This window comes from Tachysurus fulvidraco, chromosome 19 (assembly GCF_022655615.1).
Source record: "Tachysurus fulvidraco isolate hzauxx_2018 chromosome 19, HZAU_PFXX_2.0, whole genome shotgun sequence".
Taxonomy (NCBI): Eukaryota; Metazoa; Chordata; class Actinopteri; order Siluriformes; family Bagridae; genus Tachysurus; species Tachysurus fulvidraco.
This window is the reverse complement of record NC_062536.1, coordinates 5,310,281-5,321,653: the sequence shown is the minus strand read 5'-3', so window position 1 is coordinate 5,321,653 and position 11,373 is coordinate 5,310,281. Positions and strand designations below refer to the sequence as shown.

Genomic DNA, 11,373 nt, shown 5'->3' with positions numbered 1-11,373 from the left:
ATGCAAACTCCACACACAAAGCAGAGGTGGGAATCGAACCCCCAACCCTGGAGGTGTGAAGCGAACGTGCTAACCACTAAGCCACTGTGCCCCAGTACATATACAGTAAATTTATTGTATAAGTTTTTGTTAAATGTGAGCCAAAATCATTACAATTAAAAATACCAAAGACTTAAACTACTTCAGTCTGCACTGAATTTATAAAATACATGAGTTTCAATATTTGCGTTGAATATATACATATATAGCTGTATATATTCATTCCCTTTGCTCTTATGATGTGCTCCATTCTTCTGTGAAGGCTGTGAAACGTGGCTGTGGGGATTAGTGATCATTCAGCTACAGGAGCATTAGTGAGATCAGACACTGTTTTTGGAGTGTGTCTGTGGGGATTAGTGATCATTCAGCTACAGGAGCATTAGTGAGATCAGACACTGATGTTGGAGTGTGTGTGTGGGGATTAGTGATCATTCAGCTACAGGAGCGTTAGTGAGATCAGACACTGATGTTGGAGTGTGTCTGTGGGGATTAGTGATCATTCAGCTACAGGAGCATTAGTGAGATCAGACACTGATGTTGGAGTGTGTGTGTGGGGATTAGTGATCATTCAGCTACAGGAGCATTAGTGAGATCAGACACTGATGTTGGAGTGTGTCTGTGGGGATTAGTGATCATTCAGCTACAGGAGCATTAGTGAGATCAGACACTGATGTTGGAGTGTGTCTGTGGGGATTAGTGATCATTCAGCTACAGGAGCATTAGTGAGATCAGACACTGATGTTGGAGTGTGTCTGTGGGGATTAGTGATCATTCAGCTACAGGAGCATTAGTGAGATCAGACACTGATGTTGGAGTGTGTCTGTGGGGATTAGTGAGATCAGACACGTGTTACAGACGGTGTAAGAGTGAGGGGGTCTGGGGTTCAGTCGGTGTTCCAGATGATCTCATATTTGTTCAGTGGGGTTGAGTCAGTTCAAAAACCTTCAGAACACAATCATTACAGCAAAAATTGTCATTAGACGTTATTATTTTCCCACCAGTTTCAGCATACAAATCTGTGCGGAACCATATTTAGGACTGTTGTTCCCCATCCGGACGTATTCCGGTGGAACGGAGAATAGTCGGAGTGTTTTAATAGGCGCTCCGATATATGCAGTGAACACGAAGCTTCTTTCTATTTTCCTTAGAATTTTCAAATAATTTAAAGTCCAATTCTCTACCTCGGTTCGATAACAATGGCAGGGAACTTCTGGCAGAGTTCACATTAGTAAGTGTTTTTACTGTACGAGTATTTTTTATATAACTTTAGCATGTTGACCTAGCATGTTGTTGTTGTGGCTAAGCAACGAGCTGCTTCTCGTATGTCGCTGTTTGTAGAGATATAACGTGTAATACGTGACTATGTCGTGTGCAGTGAGAGCCGTGTATGACAGATAAACACGTCAGCATTCAGTCATCACTCTGCGAAGCGAAAAAGCTCGTTATTGTTGACTAAACTCTGCTAACGCAGGTGAAGAAAGCAGCCTGGAGACGAGTTGTGTCTCTAAACAACAACTCTGATTTACTTCATCTACAGATTCGTCATTTTCACCGAATAGAAATCGTGTGTAATGATAACTGGAGCTATAGAATTGTGCGGTCTTTAATATAAAATATAAATGTACATCAGGGACAAGTCAGATTTATGTACAGATTTGTTTATTCATTCATTTATTCATTCATTACCTGGGATGTTTTTTCTTTGTCAAAATCTATATTCACAGTCATTTTTATTATTTCTTACGTGTACATCTAACCAGTAAAATATATCGAACATCATGATGATAATACGATGATGGTTTAAGCCATGACCTCAGGTTAAAGGTTGTATGTGGCTGAGCAAAACCTTTCAGGAGATCTGACTTCTGACCTGATTGATTATGTTTGCATTTCCTGTCAGTCGTTTTATTCTGCGCTTGAGGTGGAATTCAGACCTACAACCGTAAAACTTCCCCAAAAACACCTCCTTAGCTGCAGTTTCAAATCTGTTTTCTTACCTGTTTACAGAGTGATGTCAAATCACCATGAGCTCTTGCAGTATGAACTACAAATACAACAGTATTGACTTTTTACAGTTACGGACACACTATTTGTTTAAATGTATAACAATGATTGACCAAACAAATCACTGTTTGAGAATCAACATTAGCACTACCATCAACATTAGCCAACATGTCAAATGTCTCAAGGTAAGACATGACATAAATACGACCCGCAGATTCAGTCGGTGTTCCAGTTCATCCCAAAGGTGTTTAGTGAGTCAGAGTCAGGGCTCTGTGCAGGACAATCGAGTTCTTCCCCTCCGACGTTAACACACCATGTCTTCATGGAGCTCAGGGGCTTTGTGCATATATTTGGCCATATTGTGGTGTTAACATTCTTTATGTTAAATGTTGTTATTATTATTATTATTATTATTATTATTATTATTATTATTATTATGCAATAATATTCTTAATTATCTAGATCTTTGCTGTAAACCAGTTGACCCCTCTTTCGTTTGCTTTTAAATATAGTACTATCTACATTTATGAACAGTATGATGAACTGTAAATACAACAGACACAAACTATTTGTTTAAATGTATAGCACTGATTGACCAAACAAATCAGTGTTTGAGAATCAACATTAGCACTACCAAATAAAATCAAACATGTAACTACCATTAACATTAGCTGAAAAGGTCTCAAGTTAAGACATGACATCAATACAACTCGCAGATTAGATCTTCCAAGCCACCAGGACTGTAGCAAAATAGACTCTTTTCTACAGGCCAGTGTGAATCCTGGGTGCAGAGCTTAGTGAGCGTGTGGGTGAACGGAGAGGAGTCATTGAGTTAGCTAATCTTCACTAATGCTTGTATGGAGGTGTACACTAGTATTTTGTCTCATATTCTTAAGTCTTCCACTGACCAGAAGGCTTTATGTCCAAGTCGACATTATAGAAAATAGCACGTTTTGGCAATTTATTCAATTTGTAGCACAGTCCCTGGTTCCTGGCCTGACACTCAGGTTAGACGTGGTTAGATTAGACAGATGTAATACATGCTTTTATGTAAGTAAATGAAGGCAAACCTGCTGGTGTTCAGATTAAAAAAATTAAAAAGCTGGCCTTTTAAGAGTCTTTCAGCTCTGGATTTAGAAACAAACTCTAAACCCATAAAAATATGAAAAATTTTCTCAGTAGGAAGTGAAGCTTATTGGCTGGAAAAGCTGGTAATATTTTCTGGCAAGCTTCAGTACACATAAAGGAATGGAGTTTCGTCGATGTTCCTTACTGCACTGAATGATCGTGTGAAATTCAAGTCATGTCAAGAAGCTTTTATTGTCATTTCAACCATATATAGCTGTTGCAGTACACAGTGAAATGAGACAATGTTTCTCCAGAATCAGGATCAGGATTCAGTAGTGGTTCAGGGTTTAATGGCGTCAGTTAATAGCCAGTATAACCGTTGTCTTTTCGTCTGTTTCTAGCCTGCAGTGGGTGCTGGATAAGCAGGACCTCCTGAAAGAGCGTCAGAAAGACCTGAAGTTCCTCACAGAGGAGGAGTACTGGAAGCTGCAGATATTTTTTGCCAATGGTACAGAACAACTACACCATTTGTTACTAGTGTTTGTGTACCGGTGTGCAAGTTGCTGTGGTGTCAGATTATCAGTGTGGGAGCCTTATTGCTGAGGAAAAGTTTAAACAAACAAAAGCAACTGTGAAACTCGTCTGATCCAAATAGACCTTGTTTTCATTTCAGTATGTATATAAACCTGTAAAGACACGTTCTGAGCCCCTAGATTACATCTGAGGTTTTGCTGCCTTTTCAGTGATCCAGGCTTTGGGAGAGCACCTGAAACTCCGACAGCAGGTCATCGCCACGGCAACCGTTTACTTCAAACGCTTTTATGCTAGGTGAGTGTCCGTTTCCATGGCGACGTAGGGGCGGAAAGTTTCCACGGGAACGTAATCTGGGGAATTTTGGAAATATTACTATTTTTAATGTTTTTGAAAGAAGGCTTTTTTTAAACAAACAAACAAAAATAAATAAAGAAGTTATATTGTGAAATATTATTACAGTTTAAAATAATGGTTTTTCTAATTTATTCCTGTGATCAAAGCTGAATGTTCAGCATCATTACTCCAGTCTTCAGTGTCACACGATCCTTTAGAAATCATACTAATATGCTAATTTATTATCAATGTTGAAAACAGTTGTGCTGCTTAATATTTTTTTTAGAAACCTGTGATACTTTTTTCACGATTCTTTGATAAATAAAAAGTTAAAAAGCATTTATTCCAAATTGAAATCTTTTCTAACTGTATAAATCTTTATCACTCCTTTTTTTATCAGTTTAAAACATCTTGCTAAATAAAAGTATTCATTTCTTAAAAGAAAAACAAGTGGAAAGAACAAAAAAGACCCCACACCTTTGAACAGTAGTGTGTATTGTTACAAAAGATTTCTATTTTAAATAAATTGTTCTTTTGTTTTAATAAATCTGTTGATTTTTAACTTTTTATTCATCACAGAATCCTGTTACTTACAATCGTCAAAGCTGGAGTTCAAAATTCCTTCAGAAGACTAATATGAATGATTTCTGAAGGATTTTTGATCAAATAAATGCAGGTGTGATGAGCATAAGAGACTTCTTTCAAAAACATTAAATAGTAATGAGTCCAAACTTATGGATGGTACAGTAATTCTGTATGATAACAGAAAACGTGCAGAAAGAGCATCACAGCTTGAGCTAGCTCCATGATAGCTAACCTCGTAAATTTTCAATGAAATAGTGTTAGCTTAAATTTAGATATCTTATTTACTGGCTAGCTAGCTAGCTACTGTATAACCACATTTTGGTATTTGCTAGTTAAACTATAATAACAAAAATCCCCCCCCCCTCCCCCAAATTGGTTACAGTTAAGAATGTAGAATAAGGTAATGCAGAATAAGGCATTAATATGTGCTTAATAAATACTAATAAATAGCCAATATTCTATTAATATTCATGCTGATAAGCAACTAGTTAAATGAGCCTACAATAAAGTGTTACTGTGCATGTTATGGAAGAATGCAAGTACACTTACATCACACGCTGCATCCGCAATGCCAACAGCTTTGTCGATGACCCCACACACCCCTCACACACACTCTTCACCCTCCTGCCGAAGCATTCGGGCCCTCGCGACCAGACTGTGTAACAGTTTTTCCCACAAGCCATCAGACTTCTCAATAACTGAACTGTACTGTACTGAGCACAACATACAGTACACACATCATCTGTATGGACTGCACAGACCCTTACAAAACACACACACTGTTTTGCACACTTTTCTGCTGTTTTTGCACATACTGTCTAACATTTCAGCTGTTTTTGCACATACTGTCTAACATTTCAGCTGTTTTTGCACATACTGTCTAACATTTCAGCTGTTTTTGAACATATTGTACAATATCTCAGCCATTACGCACATACTATACAATATTTCAGTCATTTGGTGTTTCTTGCACAACTATATATTATCCCAAGGACCTGCTGCTAAGAAACTGTGTTCATTCTAATGTTACTGCACGAAACATTGTTTGAACATTCAGTATTCACATTCAGTATGTACACCGGTCGGTCGGCGCTGTTTCTGTTACTGTTTATTGTCTTTTGTGTATTGCATTTTTTGCACTTTTTGTATTGTCTTGTAACATTATGTCTGCACTGTTTTTTGTCCTGCAAAGTCTTTTGTCCTGCACTGTCTTTTGTCCTGCACTGTTTGCACCAGGTTGCACAGTTGCACTTTATGTGGCTAAGACTACTTACATGTCCTTATCCCTGTCTTTGTGTTATGTAGCACCCTGATCCTGGAGAAACATTGTCTCATTTCACTGTGTACTGCAACAGCTATATATGGTTGTAATGACAATAAAAGCTTCTTGACTTGACATGACTTGACTTGACTTGACATGCAGGGGGGTTGGCCTCAATGGCCCTCCAGTAAGCAGTGACCGAGAAACGCAGGGTAGAGGGCTGCATTGGGATTGGGCTCCCGCGGGACCCATGGGACCAAACGCAAAACTCACGGGAGCGGGCGGTTTCACCTTCGCCCCGGGCGGGAGTGGGCGGTCAGAAAATTTTGCGGGAGATCCGCGGGACCCGGTGGGATTTGGCGTGTAGCCTAATAATAAGAATGGAGTCAACACATGATGTTGAGAAGAAGATTAGTATTAGCATTAGTATTAATTTATCTTATTTAAATGCAATCAGGTTTAATTATGTTATTCTGGACATTAGCCTGAACTAATAATTAGTCTGATCATTTGTATACAATCAAAATTTTCACAAGCTTTCAAGAAAAAATCCACGGCAGTGGGCGGGAGTGGAACATGCAGCTTGCGGGCGCGGGCGGTCCTGATCAGAAATTCAGCGGGAGCGGGCGGGTGCGGGTTTATAAAAACAGTCCTGCACAGGGCTCTAACGCAGGGTACAAATTTAACTTAAATTGCATTAAATCTTGTTGTTTAAAACAAAATTATGCTGTTAAGATTTTCTTTAACTACATTTAAGTTCCTTGTTATAGGCAACTCTGCATTTTTTTTTTTTTTTAAATTTCCAGTTAATTTCCATATATTCCCGTTAATTCCTATGGAAAGTTTCCAGCCTTGAAAATTCCTGGAATTTTTCAACCTTAATCCAGAGGGACATTAATAATGTCATAATCTTTGCTTTGCAATCTGATAATCATCAGTTTATTATTATTTTTGTTTGTTTTTTTGTTGTTTGTTTGTTGTGACTTATTATTACTGTATTATTATTATTTGACAGGTACTCTCTGAAGAGCATCGACCCAGTGTTGATGGCTCCTACCTGTGTGTTTCTAGCATCTAAAGTTGAGGTAACAAAACATTTATCATTATTTATTCAGGGTGGTTTTAAAAACCTGCACGACTTTAAAAAAAAAAAAAAATTCAGCACTGTTTTTTCTTCCCCCTTGTTTTTGCCGCAGGAATTCGGTGTTGTTTCAAACACCCGCCTTATTTCTGCAGCCACGTCTGTGTGTAAGTGAAGAAATAAGGAACGTTCTGCCCATAAAATTATTTTGGGTATCTGAAAATCAAAGTTTTTTTGTTTCTTATCCCCCGACTTTGCAGTGAAAACGCGATTCTCGTACGCCTTTCCTAAGGAGTTTCCATATCGGATGAACCATGTAAGTAACATCAGGTCATATGACCAGACAGCTGTGTCTGTGTGTGTGTGTGTGTGTGGATTGTTCTCTATTCACATATCCATGCATCACCATTAGCCAGACACACCCACACACACGCACACACACACACTCCCTAACCCTAGGTGCTATGGTGTGAAAATCTCATTGCTGTGGTGAAGTCGTGTGTCACCCTGGAAAAATGATCTCGGCTCTTCAGTCACACGCTCGTGTGAAGGGTTTTGTGATGAGCAGTGAGGTTATCCTCATGACTTTGAGCTCGCTACGACATTTATAGTACGTACACACTTACTGGATACACAAGCGTGATGAGTCTAATTTGAAGCAGGATTATAAAATATATATATACACAATTTTCTATATGAGTCACATGACCCGCTTCTCAGTAAGATACCATCTCTAATAGTCAGACTGAAGCAGAGGTTTTAGGTTCATCATCAGTGTCCTGAGGAGGAAGATTGTTTCAGAGGCTTTCAGGGTCAGATGTACAGTATGTGCTTAAGTGTGAAAGAATGAAAAACTCACCCAAAAAAGGTGAACTGGTAAAAACGATCCCTTGAGTTCAATAACAAAGATTTTTAAAACGTCATGAAATGAAGGTCTGTGTAATAAAACCATTCTAAATTGCTGTGTTGACATTTAAACCATCCGTAAATATCGGAACCTGACACGGAACAAGTCACTGGTGCTGGAGTAAAAAAGACACAGCATCACGTAAATACAATGATTATTGCTTTTGTTCTGATGAGGCTGGGAAAAGAAGGCCAGGGAAGTGGTTAGAATCATGCACACACACTTTCCAGGCCACATGTTATGACCGTCTCTTCCTTTCTCTCTGTAGATCTTGGAATGTGAGTTCTACCTCCTGGAGCTTATGGTTAGTGTGTCTCGGTTTCTCCAGTGTTTATAACTGTTCAGTAAATAGCCATGACTATATCTGACCGATATCCGTGACTATGTTTCAGGATTGCTGTCTGATCGTGTACCATCCCTACAGACCTTTACTGCAGTACGTGCAGGACATGGGGCAGGAGGACATGCTCCTGCCACTCGCATGGTGAGAACTGGTAGCGTAATACAGACCATAACACTCATGAGTCAGTGTAAAGCACCTCATGAAGTATTATTATGTGTGCTCGAAGCACAGACATTGTTCTTGCTCTCTAGTGAGCTTGCTTCCATCATTTCATTTCGTTATTTAAAGCTAGTAAGTTTCCCTTTTTTATTATTTATTTGTTTGTCTGTTTATTTATTTATTTATTTTTTTAAACCGTGTGGAAAAAAAAGACATCACAAAATATTAGCCACACAAATTGAGATTTTTTTTTTTCTATTTTCATTTAAGCGACTAATAGATTTTATTTGTATAGCACCTTTTAATACATACAATGCAGCTCAAAGTGCTTCACATTAAACATAAAAAGAAAAGAAAAAAGTTAAGAAAAATACGAATCCTTTTTATTTTACGATCCTGAATGTCGTTTCATGGATCTTACATTTCCCCACTCGACATCCTTAGGTTCTTTTCATGTCATGGTGGAAGTCTGTGTGTTTACGTGCGATGACAACAGGAAGCGAGCTTAAATCACCCGCGCATGAACGTGCACTCTCTGACTTCGTTAATGGAGTCACACAACCTCGGTCATGTCTGTCTTTGCCTCCGCAGGAGGATCGTGAACGACACGTACAGAACAGACCTGTGCCTGCTCTACCCTCCCTTCATGATAGCTCTGGGTAACTCCTCCTTTGTGGTGTTGAACGTTGTCACCTTTTACGTGCACTTTCATCCTCACTGTATAGAGACTCTCTTGTACTGAACACAGTTTATATAAACTTACATACACGGTTACATGTATTTTACACGGGGTAGCAAATATTGTTATTTACCTACTGCCAGGAATCTGTGAAGGCTTGGATTAGGTATTGGATGTGTCTCAACCAGCTCACTGGCTCTCTAGATGGTGAATCAGGATATCGTGCACAGGAGTTTCCTCATCAGTCACTTTAAAAACACAATCATAAATATTTAACATTTTGTGTCCTATTCATTTCATAACCATCCACCTTTCTGTCATGGCACTTCAAGCAAACTTCTCTAAGCTAGCTAGTGGATTTTAAGCACTTACAAGTTAAACTGTATATAGAATACAGTATAATCAAATAAAGTAACACTAACGTACAGTAGTGTGAAAAACTGTTGGCCCCCTTCCTGATTTTGTATTTTATTGCACTTTTGTCACACTTTAATGTTTCAGGTCAAACAAATGTAAATATTTGTCAAAAGATAACAAGTACACACAACATGCAGTTTTTAAATGAAGGTTTTTATTATTAAGGAAAAACTAAATCCAAACCTACATGGCCCTGTGTGAAAAAGTGTTTGCCCCCTAAACCTAAGGCCATCCTTAAAAATATTCTTGTTTGCCGTAACCCGACCGACCCTGTCAGTTTAGGACCGTGCGAACACTATCACACAGGGACATGTGGGTTTGCATTTTGTTTTCCCTTAATAATAAATACCTTCATTTAAAAACTGCATGTTGTGTTTACTTGTTATCTTTGACAAATATTTACATTTGTTTGATGATCTGAAACATTAAAGTGTGACCAAAAAAAAAATCAGGAAGGGGCAAGCTATACCTCTGTATATCATCTAATCATTTGAGAGCTTCAACAACAATAACAAACTGCTAAGGTTTGTAGATGAAGCTGGCTAAGAATTTGGTTCATCCACCTTTTTTTTTTTTCTTTCTCCAGTCCAGTTATTTTTAGTAACGGAACATTTGATTTTTGTACACATTAACCTTGCAATCTAAAACTAAACCGTTTGTTCTGTGCTTCAGCATGTCTGCACGTGGCATGCGTAGTGCAGCAGAAGGACGCTCGGCAGTGGTTTGCTGAGCTCTCTGTGGACATGGATAAGGTATGAGGATATTACTTTCATATTTGGCAGTGGACGAGGCTGTAATGTTACTCTAGCCCGTTCACACAGAGCTTTTTGCATACAAAATATACACTAATCCCAGAAGCCGATAAACTGCTGTATTCATAACCCACTTTTCATTGTGTGCCTTGTTATTTCCTTATTATTGATGGAGTACAGTGCAGTTAATTATGCTTCAGTTCATGCAAGTGTTGATTTTAAACCGTACCACGCTTTTCTCCGACACTGCGATTTGGGACAGATCCTGGAGATTATTCGTGTAATCTTGAAGCTGTATGATCAGTGGAAGAACTTTGATGACCGGAAAGAAATGCCAACCGTGCTAAACAAGGTGCCTAAACCCAAGCCACCGCCCAACAGGTACTAAACAACTGCCGATCCTGACTACACGCTGGCAACTACTAACTCAGCCAGGGCCAGTGCAGAAACTACGTTCAGAAGCTACAGTGCGGAAGCTACGTTCACATGCACAGTGATTAGTTATTTTAGTTTATTTTATTATTTTTTCCTCCTCCGCAAGTTTCCATTCCATTTCCATTCTACTATCCTATGAAATCATCAGTAGGCGTTCCAACTATTGGTCGCCATAGTGATAACGTTTCTCAGTGGTTGAAGCAACTAGCATTGCAAATCTTGAGGGAAATTTTGGTGTTTGCGTATGAAATTCAGCAGCGTTTACCTGCATCATACCATACGAAATGAAGCAGTGTGTGTTCTTTGTCACATTCGCTCTATCTTCACACTCTACTATCTTTACTCCCATTGGTTGTCACTGCACAGAGTCACTCTGTATTCGTATAAAGTCGCTGTGTGTGTGAACGAAGGCCAGGAGTTATTTTATTTTTTTTCTCTATATTTAAATGTGAACCTAAGTAGATGACGTAGAGGAACAGATTAAACCCAGGTTAAAATCATTCATTCATTAGAATTTCTTGCCTGTAAATCAGATTTAAGATTTTATTAGAGACGAAACATTCTTTACTGCTAATGTGTTTTTCTTCTCTTCTCTTTGGTCACTGTGCAGTGAGAATGAGCAGAGCGCTAATGGGAATCAGAGCAGCTCGTACAGCCAATCCTGAAGCTCCTCCTGTTGGAGCAGACAGCTACATGGACACAGAGAGCCCCCCCCACACACACACACACTGCAGCACAACACAGAGCTCTGCTCAAGTCAAAGTATGTTTGTTTTA

The 11,373-nt window shown here is 38.8% G+C and overlaps 1 protein-coding gene across 1 annotated transcript; it reads left to right on the top strand.

Annotated features, from left to right (window-relative positions):
• Positions 1–1,095: 1,095 nt before the first annotated feature.
• ccnc (cyclin C) lies at positions 1,096–11,373 on the top strand. The gene is made up of 12 exons (XM_027151887.2): positions 1,096–1,267; positions 3,513–3,619; positions 3,855–3,939; positions 6,840–6,909; positions 7,021–7,072; positions 7,166–7,221; positions 8,081–8,116; positions 8,205–8,296; positions 8,906–8,973; positions 10,083–10,162; positions 10,425–10,543; positions 11,208–11,373. Exons 1-12 carry the CDS (start codon positions 1,236–1,238, stop codon positions 11,260–11,262), a joined length of 852 nt encoding a protein of 283 aa, XP_027007688.1. The 5' UTR covers positions 1,096–1,235; the 3' UTR covers positions 11,263–11,373.

Bases quoted from the DNA above. Each gene is read 5' to 3' on its own strand.
- ccnc (XM_027151887.2), top strand. From the start codon at position 1,236: ATGGCAGGGAACTTCTGGCAGAGTTCACATTA. The intron at 7,073-7,165 runs GTAAGTGAAGAA...CCGACTTTGCAG, and splicing joins TTCTGCAGCCACGTCTGTGT to TGAAAACGCGATTCTCGTAC. The intron at 8,297-8,905 runs GTGAGAACTGGT...TTGCCTCCGCAG, and splicing joins ATGCTCCTGCCACTCGCATG to GAGGATCGTGAACGACACGT.